This window comes from Ursus americanus, chromosome 4, assembly GCF_024610735.1.
Source record: "Ursus americanus isolate L20-20 chromosome 4, mUrsAme1.1.p, whole genome shotgun sequence".
In the NCBI taxonomy this organism is placed as follows: Eukaryota; Metazoa; Chordata; class Mammalia; order Carnivora; family Ursidae; genus Ursus; species Ursus americanus.
Genome location: NC_142130.1, coordinates 93,445,172 through 93,464,687, shown reverse-complemented (window position 1 = coordinate 93,464,687; position 19,516 = coordinate 93,445,172). Strand labels below are relative to the sequence as shown.

The 19,516-nt window shown below is 37.7% G+C and overlaps 1 protein-coding gene across 2 annotated transcripts in view; it reads left to right on the top strand.

Moving 5' to 3' along the window:
• BRWD1 (bromodomain and WD repeat domain containing 1) overlaps positions 1–19,516 on the top strand; it is a 111,507-nt gene that overhangs the window by 81,181 nt on the left and 10,810 nt on the right. For both annotated transcript variants that reach the window (XM_045813545.2, XM_045813544.2), the window contains exons 28-39: positions 2,224–2,335; positions 2,974–3,035; positions 3,528–3,683; positions 3,909–4,029; positions 5,166–5,291; positions 6,768–6,840; positions 7,763–7,801; positions 9,213–9,359; positions 9,967–10,119; positions 12,057–12,223; positions 16,061–16,293; positions 18,246–18,410. In XM_045813545.2, coding sequence (XP_045669501.2) covers positions 2,224–2,335; positions 2,974–3,035; positions 3,528–3,683; positions 3,909–4,029; positions 5,166–5,291; positions 6,768–6,840; positions 7,763–7,801; positions 9,213–9,359; positions 9,967–10,119; positions 12,057–12,223; positions 16,061–16,293; positions 18,246–18,410 — 1,554 coding nt within the window. The remainder of the gene's footprint in view (positions 1–2,223; positions 2,336–2,973; positions 3,036–3,527; positions 3,684–3,908; positions 4,030–5,165; positions 5,292–6,767; positions 6,841–7,762; positions 7,802–9,212; positions 9,360–9,966; positions 10,120–12,056; positions 12,224–16,060; positions 16,294–18,245; positions 18,411–19,516) is intronic.

Genomic DNA, 19,516 nt, shown 5'->3' with positions numbered 1-19,516 from the left:
TTTACTCAAATTTATCCTACTCTTGGATAGGCAAAAATAGGGTGTGTTTTTTTTTTTATGCTTAAGGAAAAGCCACATTTTACCTTCAGAAAAGTGATTTCTTTTTCTTTTTTTAATATATTTAAGTAATTTCTATACCAACGACAGGACTAAAACTCATGACCCTGAGATCAGGAGTTGCACATTCCTCTGACTGAGCCAGCTAGGTGCCCCCAGAAAAGTGATTTCTTAAGGCTCCTTTTAATTAAAAATGTTATCTTACACTGAAGAAATACTTTTATGTAAGCTGAAAGTATCTTCTACTTTTAAGGAAGAAAAATTATTATAAAGTTAATTCTTGCTATCAAAGACTGGCTTTTTTTATAACCATGTATTTATGTTAGGCCTTCTTAAAATGAAGCCACTGGATTTGTTGTTACTACAATAATATCTATTACAATAAATACTGTGGGTGATATTTATGTTAAATTAGGTTATTTACATTACATAATTAGATAAAAACCAGGGTTTTATATCAAATTTTTAACATAATGCCTTTCACTTAAAAAGTTAGAAGAACTTACCAAGATTTTTTTCTGAAGTTGAAGTTCTGTTTTAGAATATTTATATTAATGAAATACTATCAAAAGTAGAAATTTATCAGTGGCAGAGAGATGGGTAGAAGGATGAGGGACTTACGGGTTTCCAGTGATTTTGAAAAATATGAAATATACATAAAAGTCATGTTTACATGAATTTGAAAATATATTACGAACCTCAAAACTGGGACGCCTCGGTGGCTCAGTTGGTTAAATGTCTGCCTTTGGCTCAGGTCATGATCCCAGGGCCCCTGGATCAAGTTCTGCTTCGGGCTGCCTTCTTCTCCTTCTGCCCGCTGCTTGTGCTCACTCTCTGTCTTTGACAAATAAATAAAATCTTAAAAAAAAAAAAAAAAACAAAACCCTCAAAACATGTAGTTCCGATAGTTGTGATGGTGCTGTTTTTTTTTTTTTTTTCAGTTTTACAGAATTCAGTGTAAGCATACTTTGTTTAGTTAATACTATTTGTGGATATTTTATTACATAAATATTCTCTTTCTTGGGGGTAAGATATAGCTTTAATTTTGATTGATACCATTTCCATAAAACTTTTCCTGAAGAAAGAATTACAAATTACCAAGGACAGATACGTGACTTTTTATTAAAATGATTTTGTTTTGAGAATGGTAGAAAGCATGGGAAGGAAAAGGTGGGATTATTACAGCAGTCTATGTTTCTTTTGTAATATACGTGAAATAGCTCACATACAGTGTGCACATTCAGAAAATGACTGAAGGTAATTGGAGCACTCTCTACAGTTATTTGGGTTTGTGCTGGAGTCCTTCTGAAATCTACTTCCCTGCTTTTATATATCCTGAGATAAAGGAATATTTGGATGTTTACTTCTTTTTTCTTTTTTCTTTTCTTTTTTTTTCTCTTTTTTAAGAGAGGGAGGTGGGAGGGGCAGAGGGAGAGGGAGAGAGAATCCTAAGCAAGCTCCATGCTGACGTGGGGCTCCATCTCACGATACTAAGATCATGAGTTGAGCTGAAACCAAGAGTCAGATGCTGAACCAGCTGAACCACCCAGGCTCGCCTAATTTTTTAAATAATCAGTATGTAAGCATTTCCAAGGTTACATCTAGAACTGATTTTTATTTTGAAGTCTTAAGAATTAAAACTGTTTTATGTGGCAGTGTATATGTAGGAACAACTTTAGAATAATCATAGATTAAATTCTCACCATACTTTTATAATTTGTTTTATTCTTCAGGAAATACATATTTCAGAGCTGTATATTTAATACACTAATTAAACAAGTATTTAATACACTAATTAAACAAGGATTTATTGGTAGTAAACGTTGTTATTAAAGATTTTTGAATTTTATTAAACTTTGTTCTTTGTTTCATGTTGTAAAATGGAATGGAACTTATTTTCGGGTAGAATCCACCAAACAACAGCATCTAGTCGTAACTATTTTAGTCTGTTATACTGTTTGGTTATATGCCTTCAGGTAATTAATTGCTCAGTGTAACATTGTATCTTTTTACATTGGCTTTATCACTGAAGATGGCTGGAAAGTGGGAAGGGTGGCTAATTTTAAGATAAAGAAGTAATTTCTTTTATCTGTATCAATGGTATTTTATAAATTAAAACTGTTAATCTTGGCAAATTGTTGTCTCAGACTTGGTCATCTCTTACAGGTGATAGGTTCCGATCTATCATTGATGATGCTTGGTGGTTTGGGACAGTGCTAAGTCAAGAGCCGTATCAGCCACAGTACCCTGATAGTCATTTCCAGTGCTACATCGTTAGGTCTGTATGCAGTTGAAAGTTAATCCTCTACAAACATCCATGCATCTTGGTGGGTGGTTTTACCGAGAACTGTTACGTTTCAGATCAAAGACCATGATTTGTCTGTCGTTGAGTCCTATCAGTCTCCCCCATGCAGTATCTCTAGGACGCCTCTGCTGCTTCCTGTTCACCAGTACCCCCTTGCGGCAGGCTCTGCTTGCTTCCTTGGGACCATTTTTGTAGCCTCCTGATACTTCCTCGGCGTAATACTGCAGAATCCTTGTTCAGGAGCACACATTACATCATTTCCCTTGTTGATGGCAGTCTGTACAGCTGTTCACTGGCTGTGGAATAAAGTCACATTCTGAAGTGTGGCATTCAAGGCTCCATGGTGTCTTCGAGTTTTTTTTCATACACCTACCCTGTGTATAAGCCACACAGGATTTCTGGCTTTGTCTTTGAACCTGCCATACATTTTTATACTTTTTTCTCATAATACATCCTCCTAAAAAATCTCAGTATTAATATTTAAACTTTTATTGCTACAATAAAGTTTTCACATTTTCTGTCTTTTTCTTTACTTTTGTAGTGGATACCTAGTTATTAGCCACAAGTTGTTTTTTATGAGAGGCTAACTGGACTTTCTGTTTTTATAACAGGTGGGACAATACTGAAATTGAGAAACTTAGCCCATGGGACATGGAACCAATTCCTGATAATGGTATACAATTTTTAAATAATAAATATTTTACCTGTGTTTTCAGTTTGAGAAACTTTTTCAAATTATTATGGTGACTGTGAGCTTTACTAAACTCAGAGAATTAATGTGTATCTTTATTAATCCTTATCCTGGGCTCCCAGCTTGATGCTGACTGCGTCTCAGTAGCGCCACTATCGTTTCTCATGCAGCGTTTCTCTCAGTTCAGGCTGGACTCATACTTGTTCATCATCCGGAGTTTGCATTTTTGGCACTAGTGTTAGAGAAGTGATGTGTGGTCCTCAGTGCATCCTATCAGGAGGCACATGATGCCCATTTGTTCTATTACTGAAGATGTTCACCATCATCCTGTGGTTTAGCTGGTGTCTACCAGGTTTCTCCACTGTAAAGTGGCTACTTTTTAGTGTCTTGTGGATGAGTTTTGACAACTTAAATATAGTGTATATTTGTCCAGTTGATTATTTTTCTTTTTGTTCTTTTTAATGGGATTCATAGTTGATCCACCTGAAGAATTAGGAGCTAGTATTTCTGTCACTTCAGATGAGCTGGAGAAGCTGCTCTACAAACCGCAGGAGGGTGAATGGGGTCAGAAATCGAGAGATGAGGAGTGTGAACGAATTATTAGTGGCATAGATCAACTTCTGAATCTTGGTAAGTTTTTTAGTGCGAAGTTTCATGTTCAAGTTTTCCTTTCCACAAAAGTATTTTAAAATAATAGCAAATCGTGGTTGTGTTCTTCACGACGGTTTCTATTTGCTACCTTTTGGTTGGGCCTGCAGTGTTAAATATAGCTCTATTTTTGAATCATTTGTAGAGAAATAATCTCTTAAAAGTAATGAAATGATTGACCAAGAGTTCTTTTGTCTGCCTCCACAGACATAGCAGCAGCTTTTGCAGGTCCGGTTGATCTGTGCACGTATCCGAAGTACTGTACTGTAGTAGCCTATCCGACTGATCTTTACACAATTCGAATGAGACTCGTTAATCGCTTTTACAGGTCAGGAGAAGCCTCCTTGAAAAATGGTTCAAAAGGGTATTTGGTCGTCCTGACCAGAGTGAACGGGGGTGGTGGTTGATGGGGACAGTGGTGGTGTGGGAGCTGACTGACATTACTTTGTTTCATTCTCTTCTTTCGTTGTGGTGATATGTGGTCTTAAGTGTTAAGACACTGTTAGCTGTTTAGATGAAAAATACCATCTTTTATTCCTCAGTCTTTTGTAGTCTTTTTTTCTTATGAATTATGTTAAGTAGTTAGACATCATATTTGTTTTTATTTGCATGTTAACATTCCTATTTAGCAGCTCGATTTAAAGAAAAAATTCAACTTGGTTAAAGATGGCCTTTGAGGGGCTCCTGGGTGGCTCATTCGTTAAGCGTCTGCCTTCGGCTCAGGGCGTGATCCCAGCGTTCTGGGATCGAGCCTCACGTCAGACTCCTCCGCTGGGAGCCTGCTTCTTCCTCTCCCACTCCCCCTGCCTGTGTTCCCTCTCTCGCTGGCTGTCTCTGTCAAATAAATAAATAAAATCTTAAAAAAAAAAAAAAAAAAAAGATGGCCTTTGAAAGATTAATTCCCCAGAGTCATCAGCTTTTTATCTTTGGCTTCTAGAGTACTGATAACTATAAAATTTCTTATTCTTGGTGATTTTTTATTTAAAGTAATTTATGGTATTTTTTATAATTCATCTACTTCAAGAAATTACCAGTACAAAAAATTGGCTTCTTACATCGTTTGTGTAGCCAAACCTGGGAATATGCATTTGTTCAGAAACAACTTTGCCAGGTTGCTCTCACAGGATTAATGGTGTTTAACACATTTTCTTCATTGAGTCTCAGTAGCTTCAATTATATCTCTAGACAAGGTGAAAGGGAGGGTTGCCCTTTTGGTTTTCTGGATGTGACTAAGTGAACTGTTAAGATTTTTGGTCTTTAAATGTATTCTCTGTGGTTTAACTTCTGATATAATTGCTTACGACTGTGATCAGTTAGGTAGCATAAGAAGGTTATTATTCATTGTAACTTTGGCACTTACATTTAATACATTAATATATGCTGGCTTAATTTTTTTTTTTTTTTTTACTTGGTTTCTGTCTTTTCATTTTCTGTGTCCTAAATTGCGTACTTTTTATTTTGAAGGAGGCTGTCTGCACTGGTATGGGAAGTTAGATACATAGAACATAATGCCAGGACATTTAATGAACCTGAGAGTGTAATTGCAAGATCAGCTAAGAAGATAACTGACCAACTTTTAAAATTTATAAAGTAAGTTACCTCAACTATTACAGATGTTGTGGAAAAGTGACTTTGCATTTGTACCTCTTGCAACCAGCCAGTTCATAAATTTCGCTGTCTGAATTATACTCTTTTAATGTGCTGCATTAAATGACATTTCTTTACATATATATTGTGAACATAATTTCAGTAAAGGCATGAGAAATTGAACAATCCAAAGTTTTCTGTTTTTTAAAACTTTAAACTAATTTTATACTATAGAGAGTTGCCCTATAAACACCCTTCGCCTGGTGTCCCCTTAGGGAAATATTTTTTGTATCTATGGTGTCCTTGTGAAACGTTAAGAAATTCTCCTTGGTGTAATACTAATGACTGTAGTCGAGAACGCCTGTGAATTTCCTCAGTTCTTAACACCAGTGGCCTTGCTGTGTCCCAGGACCCAGTCCAGACCCCCATGGCTTTCATGCGTCTGCTGTCTGTGTGTCCGTTCATCTACTACCCGGCCTTTCCCTTCTTTCCTGACCTCATCATTTTTTCTCACAACTTATTTTGTGGAGAGTATTGAGTTTGGGTTTGTGAGATGTGTTGTCATGACTAGACTGGTTTTCATCTCTTTGGGATTGTATCCCATGAGTGTGTTTGTGTTAAGTGTGACTTTGCACATGCTTGCTTGCACTGGGAGATCAGTTAGGATGGAAACTGACTTGGAAGGTGAGATCTGAGTTTTAACCTAATCTGTTTGAGTGAACATTCTTTGTCACTTAAAACAAATTACTCAGCTTGTTTCCTTCAAAATTAATGAGTTTTGCTCTATGATCTTAATGCCTTTTTCCACCATAGCCGTACAAATTGTTAGAAAGAATTATGTATTGGAGAACATGGTTTATAAACTGTGCCATCATTTTCACCATCAGTCTACACACTGGGAAATAACTGGTTCTAGTTTATCTCACTTTGCTGGCTTGAATCCACCTCTTGCCCAGATGACTTGGACTTATTTCCCCTTCTCCAGAACTTTCATTTTTTTCTGCTTCAGAAAAATCACATACGCATTTTTATCTACCTTGTGCTTAGACATTCGTACTTTAGCATTCTTTCTTTTGTGTGTGCGGTGAAAATATAATTTGCTTTAATTTCCACTTTTCCCCTCTATTTTCTTTTATCTCAACCATGTTCTTGGTAGTCGCTGTATGAATATTACCAGTGATGACGTGTAGGAAAACTCATCTGCACATTGATCCAGTTGAGCTCATGCATGTATTGTTTCTGGATTACCAGCTTAATTTTTACACATACATAGCTGGGAGGGGAAAAACTTGCTTTCAGTATTCTAGGATGGTCAGTTGTTCCCACAGAGGGTAGATTAAAAAACCGTGGTATTCCTCTGCTTGAAATGAGGCATGCATACTTGGGGAACTGTTTATATCTTAACCTGCGGTTCGAATTTTTGACAACAGTAATAACTACATCTGCATACTCTTAAAAACGTGAAAAATTGTTTTTTAGGAATCAAGACTGTACAAATATCTCAGAACTTTCTAACACTTCTGAAAATGATGAGCAAAATGCCGAGGATTTGGTATGAAGTTTGTCAATTTTATAAAGATTTTTGTTAATTTCAAATGGTAACTTAAAAATACTGAGTGAAGTAGAAAATACCAATTCTCACTATATTCCAGTGAACTATGAAAACTATTTTGATAAAAATACATTTCTTAATTGTCTAGATGTTCAGTGAGGTAATTTGTTATAATCAGCAATTGATACCAGATAAAATATGTCTACGTGAATAACATAGCTGCGGAATATGTTCTCTGCTTTTGCTAAAACCAATATCTGAGAGTTGGACTTAATTGTAATTAAAAATTCACGAACTTTACCATGTTCACAGTACCCACAAGTTCTTTACTCAAGACGGTATTGAAGTTTAAGGCAGGTATCAGTGGTGTTGAATAATTTCACTTCATACAGAATCAGGCAGGAAATTCTAGGAGTTGTAGAAAGGATATTCTTTAAAAACACTACCCATGTCAGCGGTAGTGTCAATTTCTACACAAGCCCTTATTATAATTCACTGATTTTCTTGCTAATACATCTTGGAATAAAAATGGGTATATAGATATTTGATTTAGAGAATAAGAAAATGTGTAGAGTAGGAAATTCAGGAAATGTAGGAGATGGTTTCTAGGGTTTTATGGATAGAGGTAAAACACAAATTTAAAGCTGCTTATGCATGTGCTGTTTAGGTCCTGCACAGAGCAACTTTTTATAGCTGTCTTTTGGAATTACTGCATGTTCTTAGGGAATGTAAGGGGTTATTAGGAATGGTTGGTTTGTTGGGAGTCTGGGTGCCACAAAGGTCATATGATAAGGTCTGCCTTTTGAGATTTTTGTAAATAAGTTAAAACCTTTGTAAGACCTAATGTCTTTGATAGGCTTTTAGATTATTATATTTCTAATGAGAATACTAACACTTAAGCTGCTCTGATTTTTATTCCTAGGATGATAGTGATCTTCCTAAAACATCTTCTGGAAGGAGAGTAAGTTAATCTTCCTGATTGACCTTTGTTGTTTACTTATTCTGTGTTTTAAAAGCAATCTAAGGGGGTGCCTGGGTGGTGTAGTTGGTTAAGCGTCTGATTTGTGATTTGGGTCCAGGTCGTGATCTCAGTGTCATGAGATTGAGCCCTGAGTGGGGCTCTGTGCTGAGCCGTGGAGCCTGCTTTTAAGATCTCTCCCTATCACCCTACCCCTTCCCCATCCTGCAATTGTACGTATGCTCTCTCTCGAAACAACAACAAACTTAACATTTTAAATGTCATCCAGATGCTGCTTAAATTTTAAGCTTTTTAGCATATTAATTTACCTAATATGCTTGCCCTAGATAACACTGAAAAAGTTAGACTTGATTATTGTCATCTGATTATCATTTTCATATAATTTCATTTTTAAACAGACTCCCTGGGATGGAGCCCCACATCGGGCTCCCTGCTTATTGGGAAGCCTGCTTCTCCTTGTCCCTCTGCCTGCTGCTCTCCCTGCTTGTGCTTTCTCTCTCTGTTAAGTAAATAAATAAAATCTTAAAAAAAAAAAAAAGGTCTTATACTTCTGTAGATCAGCAGTTGGACATGGGTCTCAGTGAGCTAAAATCACAGTGTCAGCATTAGCGGTGTTCCTTTCTGGAAGCTCTGGGGTAAGATCCCTTTCCTTACATTTTTCCAGCTTCTAGAGGTTCATGCCATCTCTTTTATCTTCAGGCCAGCAGCTTGAAGTCTCTGGCTCAGACTCTTCTGCCTCACTCTTTTTTTTTTTTAAGATTTATTTATTTGAGAGAGCACACACACAAGAGGGAGGGGCAGAGAGGGGGAGAGAATCCCAAGCAGACTCCGTGCTGAGTGTGAAGTCCAGCGCAGGGCTCAGTCTCACAACTGAGATCATGACCTGAGCCTAAACCAAGAGTTGGGCGCTTAACCGACTGTGCCACCCACGCGCGCCTCTTCCGCCTCACTCTTAAAAGGACCTTTACAATTACATTGGGCCCATCCTGATAATCCAGGACAGTCTTCCCATGTCAGGGTCCGTGTCTTTAGTCAAGTCTGCCATGGAAAGTGACAGTTACGAGTTCTTGGATTAGGGTGTAGGTATCTCTGGGGCCATTATTTAGCCTACCAGGTTATCCCAGGTGATACCTCATATTCTGTGAAAATATTCTCTGTACTTGGGAGATAAGTGATGGGATGAACAGTATTTTCAGAGTAATGGATGTGATGCTTGTTGGGTTTTTACAGAAAAGTGAGTTTTTTCCAAGTAGGTAGAAAATCAGAGTAGCCACATTGTTACGGTACAGAAGACAACAACTCACTTGCGTTTCTACCACCATACTATGCCCTACCACGGTGTTATAAATTTCCAAGACTGAAAAAACTTTTAATACTGTAAATGTGTCTTTAGGTCCGTGATTGGAAAAAAAGGAGCATCAAAGCGACCAGCTATGTTGAAAATAACTGGAAGAAACAGTGTAAGGAACTAGTGAACTTAATTTTTCAGTGTGAAGATTCTGAACCATTTAGACAACCTGTTGATTTGGTTGAATATCCAGTAAGTTGTCACTGTTTGAATGTTTGGGCCTTTCCTGTTTTGTGTAGAGATTGGGGTGGAGGTATTTAAAGTAGACTTTAATGAGTAAGATGTCTTAGCTTCATGTTAACTTTGTTTCTTAACACTGAGTGGAAGAGTTGTATTACGCAGTTTTTCTTGAATCTATAGACACCCTTGTAACTTGGGCTGAGACTTAGTTAATCACTGCTACTTCGTAATAGGAGGATCCTACATGGTTATTATGTTAGTAGGGCCAGCCCCAGGAAAACTATAAATTGGATAAAAGCATCTGTATTCATTCCTCCAGTATGGGAATAGAAAATGACCTTTAAAAATAAGAAAGATTATAAAGCACAGATTTACTGTAGGAAGCTTGGAAATTATATAAGAGTGTAAAGAAGGAAATAAAAACCATTCCACATCCTACCAAGTATATCATTTTGGTATATTTCTTAATGTCTGGGTCTCTTTAAAAATTATGGATGATTCTTAAGATCTTCTAACCTTTTTCTCCTCCCTCATTTTGAATATTTTAGAGCTCTGATGCACTTGCATTTCTAAAAGTAGGAATCAAATCTTTGAACTAATTATTGTTTTTAAAACCTAGGACTATCGAGATATTATAGATACTCCAATGGATTTTGGAACAGTAAGGGAAACTTTAGAAGCAGGAAATTATGACAGCCCTTTGGAATTTTGCAAAGACATCCGGTTGATATTTAGCAATGCAAAAGCATATACGCCAAACAAAAGATCAAAGGTAATTTTAAAAGTGGTTATCAGAGAAAAAAGTGTGTAATCTATGTTGATGGTCATTTTCCCCTTGGCTGGTAATTGTTGGAACTTTACAGATAAGTGAGGAGAGGGACCACTGGTAAGAACAGCGCTCTACCGCTGCCCGAGTGTCTGCGGTTGGCCCCTTACAGCAGTTCATGTTTACCTTTCCTGAAGTTGCATAAACAAATGGGAATTGATGGGAATGAGACTGCCGGTGAATGTGATACGTAGAATGAGAAAAACCTGTGTTTTCATTCGTGTAGGACTCTTGAAAAGTGGATTAGAAATTTACTGAGAGAGGGTGGAAGAATATTACAAGTGAGTGAAGGAAGATCTGAAGTGTGGGTGGGACTCCTGATGCCATACTAGTATTTGGGATGCAAAGAGGAAGCACACGAGCCACCTGATTTTTTAAGAACACTAGTAGAGAGGACATCCCTCAAGTATTATTAAAATGTTACACATTGGATAAGTTTTCAAAATTTGTTGAAGCATAATAAATGTACAAAAGGGTACATACACTCTCAGCTAATTTTCACAAATATCACAAACCCTTGTAGCCAGTGTGTGTTGGGTAATTAAAAAAAAACCACGATTCGAGAAGATCTTCAAGTAAAGCACTTGCTTAATATTGTAGCACCTTGTCCATGATCAGTGACTATCATTGCTAATTAACCATTTTGTCTTAATTTCACTTAATTTTCTGTCTTTCACCACTGCGTATGATGGTAACGCTGAGTTTTTTCATACATGCCCTCTTTTCATTTTGAGGCGCTAATAATTTTAGTACCCGTTTTTGTTAAATGTTTATGTTCAATTCAAATGTACTACTGAATTTTATGTAAAACCTAATGAGAAGACAGATAATATGAAAGTGATGATTCTTAAGAGAAGCGGGGGTTTCAAACTTAATATGATGAGGGAAAAAATCACTCATTAAAACTGGTGACTTACACTAGAATTCAGATTTGAAGGAAAAGAATAAATTTAAGGTATATACAAAATAGTGGAAATAATTGTCAAAGATCATTTCAGAGATTCAAAGATCAGTTCAAAGATTTTGAATTTCACATATATTGTGCATATGTATGTGTGTATATATTTATAAAGCTTGCAGGAAATTCATGTATCCCACACACTTTTTTTAAAGATTCTCTAGTGTTAGTCTCTCCACCCTTCTGCCCAGTGCATCAGTGATTGATACGTAGCTTTTGAACATTAGACTTTTTCACTTATTTTCCAAGAGTGATTGTGAATGAGTTGAGAGTACTTCTTGTAAATACATAGCTGTACCAAAGTTATTTACAGTAGCACTTAACATCACACTGCTGAATTCTTTGGAAAATTTGATACTATTTAATGGTAAAACCTGTTAAGACACAGTCTTTCCTATCTGTTAAAGGCCTAGGGTCTATTTTCTTCTCCTGGAGGAAGATAGCATTTGGTCTGTAATTCATATTTAGATCTAGGTAGCTTCAGAGGCAGTCAAATTGCAAGTTGGAGACCAGGGTGAAAGTGCCTTTGTTTCCTCATTCCCAAGGAGACACTGCTCTTTTGCTGCCTAAATACTAATCCTTAAACCCACCAACTTCACATCTAACTTTGGGAGAAGGGGACATTTTTTGAATTTGTACATGTGAATATGAAAATGGGAAAAGCCAAATGAGAACGCTTGACATGTAGACATCAGTCCTAGATTCCAGAGAATTGCTTGATTTAAAACGACTTTCTTTTCATCTGAGAGGTATATGTTTGATGCTGTTTCACTGAAGGAAGGGGGGCAGTGGGTAAAATAAGGAAAAGCTGTTGACTATAATAGTGATAGAACAGATTGCAAGTCGCCTGTGTTACACATTTTTTTTGGTGAAAGTATTTTTAAAGGTATGTTGTAGTTCTAGTTTTGCTTTTATATCCTTGCAGATTTACAGTATGACCTTGAGATTGTCTGCCTTATTTGAAGAAAAAATGAAGAAAATCTCCTCTGATTTTAAAATTGGTCAAAAATTCAGTGAAAAACTTCGAAGAAGCCAGAGGTTCAAGAGACGGCAAAATTGTAACCGTGTCAATCAGGCTAACAAAAGTATCAGGTGAATTGGTTATTGCAGGCTTTGTATGCAATTAGACAAATTTCAGGTTGTGATACTTCTTTAATTTTATTCTAAAATGATTAGGAGTACGGTATATTCAGAATGATGTTTTTTTTATGGCTTGAAAGCACTGCATATAGAGCTACTGTACAATTTGTAATTAGGTATTTAAAGCATTTAATGAAGACTACAGATTTAAAAATCTTAGGATTAAAATACTATTTTTAATAAGCTTTTTTTTAGTGCAGAGAGTAAAGTGGGTACTTTATATGACTGTTGAGCATTTGTGTAACAGAAATATTGATGAAACATTATGCACATATGTACATGTGTGGATATGATGGATGGTCTCCCACAGGCCTCTGAGGCTTTCTTTGTTTTTCCTGCTCTTCCTGTTCAGATGGGATCGTACTGACCTACCGAGGTCACGGATTCTGGCACCAGCTCCCATCTGCTGCTGAGCCGTCTTCTCAATGTCTGTTTCGGTTATTGCGCTTTTCAGCTCCAGAATCTGTTTGTTTTTTGTGATTTCTATGTCTTCATCTATATTCTCTGTCATCGTGCTTCCTTTTATTCTGTAAACATTATTTCATTTGGTTTTCAAATGTGTTTATAGTAGTTGATTCAAATGTCTTTAGTTCAACATCTGAGTCCTTTCAGAGACTTTCTGTTGCCTTCATTTTTACCTGTATCTGGGCAAACTTCCTTGGCTCTTGGTATGTCTTGTTTTGTTGGAAGCAGGACATACTTAGTAAAATAACGTTGCCGTTCTGGAAATACCATCTCTTCAGATTTTCTTGTTGCTGTTTGTTAACATACTGTAGAAACTCTGGATTCTGGTCCTTCTCTCTCAGTGATGGTGCTTGTTGCTGGTCTTGTTTAGTGAGTTGCCTAAACCAGTTCTGTAGTCTGTTTTTCCTGCAGTGTTAAAGCCACTGAAATCTGCTTTTTAAAAATTAAAAGAAAATTTTGGGGACTGTCTTCCTGGATGTTTTCCCTGACTTAGCATAGCTCAGTGGTCAGAAATTTTGTGCTTAAACACTTTAAGTAATAAGCCTTCCACCCTTTTCTGAAGAAGGTCTTTGTGTGGAGTGGGGCAGACTTCACCTTCTGCTTACATTTTTTCAGGCATGAGTCTCAAGGTCAGCCAAGGACAACTAGATAACAGGGCTCTCCCCAGTCTTTCTTGAGTATGTATGTGGAACCTTCTACATCCCCAGGAAGACATTGGAGCTTTTCAAAGATTCCTGTGACTCTAATTCCCTAGATCTCCTTTAGATTTTTGCCCGAACTTCTGTTGGCTCTAACCGGTGGCAGAGCTTAGGCAGTTGTGTGATTGGCCTGGCTGCATTGCCAGCAGTGAGTTTGGTGTCCGCGGGCAGAGCATGCATTGTCTGAAGCTCCCAAATCGGCCAGCTCCCTCTGCCTCTTTCTCCTGGTCCTCAAGGCTGTGCCACAGAATTGGGGTGTGCGTGACTGGGAGGAGCCCGAAGTTAAAATGCCAAAAACTCCAGTCAAGTTTTTTCTTAGATTCAGAAGGTTTTCTTGAATAAACGCTTTTTAATTTGTTAAGGGCCTATGATTACTTTCCAGAGTTGTAAAATGACTTTTTTGGATGATTTTGCCAGTTTTATCTTTGCTTTTTGGGTGAGAGGATTTGCCAAAGTCTTCCTTGCATCCTTGCCCCCTTGTTTAGAATAACAGAGCTGCCCTGAAATGGGTAAACACGTGTTCCTCAGGTAAATGAGTTTGTCCTGTTCAGCTGCTTTACAGCCTGTAATTCAGGGACATACATTACGAAGTACTATGTGAGTCCTCCCTGCTTTTTTTTTTTTTTCTTTTTCAACTTTTAATTTTGAAATAATTTCACAATTACAGAAAAGCTGAAGAATAATTGAAAGAACTCCTTTATACTCCTTACCTGGACTCACCAGTTTTTCATAGTATGTCACATTTGCTTTATCACTGCCTTATCTTTTTGTTACGTGTTTTTCTTCTAAATATTCAAAAAGATATTTCTGACATCCTAATCCTTTACCCTTAAATACTTAGTGTGAATTTGCTAAAAAATAAGGTTCTTTTTTTTTTTTTAAAGATTTTATTTATTTATTCAACAGAGATAGAGACAGCCAGCGAGAGAGGGAACACAAGCAGGGGGAGTGGGAGAGGAAGAAGCAGGCTCATAGCGGAAGAGTCTAATGTGGGGCTCGATCCCAGAACACCGGGATCACGCCCTGAGCCGAAGGCAGACGCTTAACCGCTGTGCCACCCAGGCGCCCCTAAAAAATAAGGTTCTAACCACACCTTATTGTATTTCTACCATCGACCCAATAATGTCCTTAAGGCAAATTTTTTTTTTCTAATCTAAACCCAAAGGAGAATCTTGCATTGCATGTAGTTACTGTCTCTGTAATTTGTTGTTTAAAAAAATGTTAACTCGGGGCGCCTGGGTGGCACAGCGGTTAAGCGCCTGCCTTCGGCTCAGGGCGTGATCCCGGTGTTCTGGGATCGAGCCCCACATTAGACTCTTCCGCTATGAGCCTGCTTCTTCCTCTCCCACTCCCCCTGCTTGTGTTCCCTCTCTCGCTGGCTGTCTCTATCTCTGTCGAATAAATAAAATCTTTAAAAAAAAAAAAAATAAATAAATAATGTTAACTCATTTAATCATCACACAATCCTATTTTCAAATTTTTTTTTTTTTTTTTTTTTTTTTAAGTAATCTCTACGCCCAGTGTGGGGTTTGAATTCACAACCCTGAGATCAAAAGTCACAGGCTCTACCAACTGAGCCGGCCAGGTGCCTCTCTTTAGTTTTAATCAGGAATTTTATTTTCAGCCTTTGTCTTCTTAATTGACAGTTTTGGAGAGTACGGGTCATTTATTTTATAAAATGAATCTCAGTTTGGGTTTTTCTGTTACCGTATGAGTTTAATTTTTTCATTTAATTATTTAAAAAAACTCTCTTTTGAAAAATTGAAGAGTCCAACCGTTCAGAAAGACATAGGATAAAAGGGGAACAATCTTACATTTACCACTTTGTTTTCTGTTTAAAATGAAGTTTATGATGAATATGAGCATGTAATTATTTATTTTTGTATTTATTGGTCTGTCCTCCAGTTGATAGTAATGGAAATTAATACTTTGACATAAGAAGCTTGAAATTTCTTGGTGATAAAACATCTGCTTTAAAGAACCTTGTGGTTGTCTTTGAGCTTAGATTAGATACTCTTAAAACCTCCATTATCTTGTCATTTTAAATGAAAATAGGATTATTCAACATGAATATTACCCAGATCTGTTAATTTGAAATCAAAGACTGTCTTGTCCTAAACTTCTCCTTTTTCTTCATAATCCATGGCTCAGGGACCCAACACGGTGAACTGGTTGGTACTTAGAAGTAAACAGATTGGTCCTAGAAAAAACTACCTTGTTCTGATCTCTCTTTTTTTTTTTTTTTTGCCTCTGTTCTTACTGTTTAGGTTTTGTTGCTTTCTCCTCTTAATTTTAGAGTCTTTAGGAACGTATGAATAGACCAGAGAGAAAATTGTGTCTGAGACTCAGTTTTATAATATGAATGAATGCCCGTGTTACAAAAACCTTGGCTCCTCTTAGCATTTAATCCTAAGAACTTACGGTATTCAGTCTGATTCTCTGTAACTCTGCTACTTACGCCAGTTTAGAATAAAATATTAGTAGTAATCCATGTGAGAATAAGATGTTAATGAATATTTTAATGTTTCGATCATAAAATTATTCTCAGGTTAAGTAATAGTATACTTTTACTCAGGCATTCTCTGTTTAATTAAATTTTGTTTCCTTTGTTCCTGTCTTTAACCAGAAATGTCAAGCAGAAGCGGTTAAAGTCTCAGACAAAAGTAATTCCTGAATTGGTAGGTTCTCTTACCCAGTCTACCTCCAGTAGGGCCGCTTACTCTGCAAGCCACAAGACAAGTGCTAGTGTCTCTTCAGGGGTGACGTCTGGTGACTCCTCGGATTCAGCGGATTCAGCGGGATCGTCAGAAAGAATGAGAAGTAGGCCTGTCACTCTACACAACGGCTCTACGTTATCTGGTGAGACAGGAGCATTGTTATTTAACTGCCAGCATTCCTGTGTGTAGCACTGCCGGTTACTTTGGGTTCAGAGGAGAGAATAAATAAGACTGGCCTAACAGTTGAGGAATTTACAATTCTATGATAGAGTCAAAAGTAACAAATATGCAGCAGTTATAACTGTATGTTTGATAAGTGCTGGTCTTTGCAAATGGTGCAGCCACATTCTATGCAAACTTGAATCTTCTACATTTTAAATAATGGGATATAAATATCACACTTTGTATGCAAAATTTGATGCTTTTGTTTTTCTTTAAAAAAATAAACGGCATAGTCATCATGTGAGCTTAAAACTGGATGGCATAGTAAATTCTAAGCTGTTGATGTTCTTGGCTGTTTGGTAGTATAACCACAGCTGATCCTAACCCTTTGTTAGCATTGTGGGAATGAGGCTGTGGTGGGTGTATACTTCCCTGTTGCTCTGAGTGATTTTGGTGACTTGTGATGATAGTGTAAAAATTACTATAATTTAAAATAATAGGACCAAAGAGGTAGAATGCAGCCACATATTAGAGTGGCAAGCCTTGCAGAAGAGTTTGGATTACTTAATTGGGTCCCTTGGTGAGTAGGGAAATCACATGATTAATTCTGTTTCGGGATGATCAATCACTTTGGCAGTAAAATGCAGGGAAGGGGAAGAATCTGGAAACTGAGTCAACATGGTGGGGAGTAGAATGGAATAGAATATGAGCAGTCAAAATGGCAAGTGGCAGAGCAGTTTCAGAGGAAGAAACACAACTTGGTGACTGGTGCCCTTCTAATGCAGCCACTTTCTTTAACGCGGAGTTGGGGTTGTATTTGTGGAGCAAAATTTTACCTTTTAGCAACATGCTCCCACTCACTTTGATAAAACTTTCATTCTGTGGTAGGTATGTAAGGATGGAGTGGACGAAAGAACGGGAAGCTTTTCTGTGCCGTGTTCAAACTGGAGCATGCACTCATTAGTGAGGTAGTAGGGAGAAGTGACCTGTACTGTTTAAATTATTTATCTTGTTTTTTCTATCCCTCCCCTCCCCCTTTCTGGTGGAACATGTGAAAATGACCTCTTGTGTGCGGTACCACTGTACAGGGCTTACTAGCAAAAGGCCTGAAAGTGTGTCCACTGACGTGGGGCTTAACAGTGGTTGTCTTTCCTACAGCAAATACTAGTCTCATAGGACAGAAGTGGATGGGGGCTAATTAACATTTTTTTTAAACAGTTTTTTTTTTTAAAGATTTTATTTATTTATTTGACAGAGATAGAGACAGCCAGCGAGAGAGGGAACACACGCAGGGGGAGTGGGAGAGGAAGAAGCAGGCTCACAGCGGAGGAGCCTGATGTGGGGCTCGATCGCATAACGCCGCGATCACGCCCTGAGCCGAAGGCAGGCGCTTAACCGCTGTGCCACCCAGGCACCCCTAATTAACATTTTTAAATGGAACTTTATGAAATATATAAACTGTATTTTCTGAATCCAACCCAGGATTAATATGTTCCTTTCAGAAATGAGAGAACAGACTTGATTTGGAATGCTGATTATGTACTTTCCTTTTTTTTTTTTTTTTTTTTAAAGATTTTATTTATTTATTTGAAAGAGATAGAGACAGCCAGCGAGAGAGGGAACACAAGCAGGGGGAGTGGGAGAGGAAGAAGCAGGCTCACAGCGGAGGAGACTGACGTGGGGCTCAATCCCAGAACGCCGAGATCACGCCCTGACCCGAAGGCAGACGCTTAACCGCTGTGCCACCCAGGAGCCCCGATTATGTACTTTCTAATGCCAAAATTTTTTGAGTTGTTCTTTAAAACAGTTTTTAAAAATATAATCTCTTCTAAGTATTTTGAGAATCTGCTTTTAGTCTGTTGTTACGAAACAACTGCTTGTGTGTAAAGATAGAATATGTGTGATGAACTGTTGATGCCTTGTTTTTCTTAGAAAGTGAGATGGAAGATTCCTTAGGTACCTCTTCATCATCGGCTTCTAATAGTTCAGAGGAAAGCAAAGAGAGTTCAAGACCTCGTGAATCTTCCTTACGTAGTGGGCTGGCCAGAAGCAGTAATCTCAGGATGACCAGAACCAGAGCTGCTCAAAGGAAAACTGGTAAGAGACTCATGGTTGGTATTTTGCACGGATATACCCAGGGAATCCATAAGCTAAGTGTGGAATGGCTTATTTTTTTAATGTGTCTGCTACATACGGTTAAATGTCCTTTTTAGATTTTTTTTAAGATTTTTTAAAATTTATTATCAAGAGGGGCGTCTGGGTGGTGCAGTCGTTAGGTGTCTGCCTTCGGCTCAGGGCGTGATCCCAGCATTCTGGGATCGAGCCCCACATCAGGCTCCTCCTCTGGAAGCCTGCTTCTTCCTCTCCCACTCCCCCTGCTTGTGTTCCCTCTCTCACTAGCTGTTTCTCTCTGTCAAATTAATAAATAAAATCTTAAAAATAAATAAATAAATAAATAAAAATAATTTATTATCGAGAAAGAGCACAAGCAGGGGGAGAAGCAGTCTCCTCACGGACCAAGGAGCTAGATGCGGGACTTGATCCCAGGACCCTGGGATCTGGGATCTGGGATCACGATCTGAGCCGAAGGCACATGCATAAACTGACTGAGGCACCCAGGCATCCCTCCTTTTTAGATTTTTTAAAAATTGAGATATAATTGACATACAACATTATATTTCAGGCGTACAGCATAATGATTTGATATTTGTATACACTGCAGAATGATCACAATAAGTGCAGTTACCGTTAGTTACTGTACATAAAGTTTTTCTTTCTTGTGATGAGGACTTTCAGGATTTACTCTTAGCAGCTTTCAGATATGCAAGAGTATTAAGTATAGTCATCATGCTGTACATTACATCCCTGTGACTTAAACTGGAAGGTTGTACCTTTTGGTCTCCTTCACCTCCCCTCCCCCCACCAATCTGTTCTCTGATCAGTGGTTTTTTGGAGTGTTTGGTTATTTTGTTTGTTAGGTTCCACGTATAAGTGAAATGATACAGTATTTGTCTTTCTCTGTTGACTTATTTCGCTTAGCATAACACCTTCAGGGTCCATCCATGTTGTCACAAATGGCAAGATTCCATTCTTCTTTATGACTGAATAATATTCCATTGTATAGCTATACCACGTCATCTTTTCCATTCATCCATCAATGAATGCCTTGGTTGTTTACGTATCTTGGCTTTTGTAAATGATGC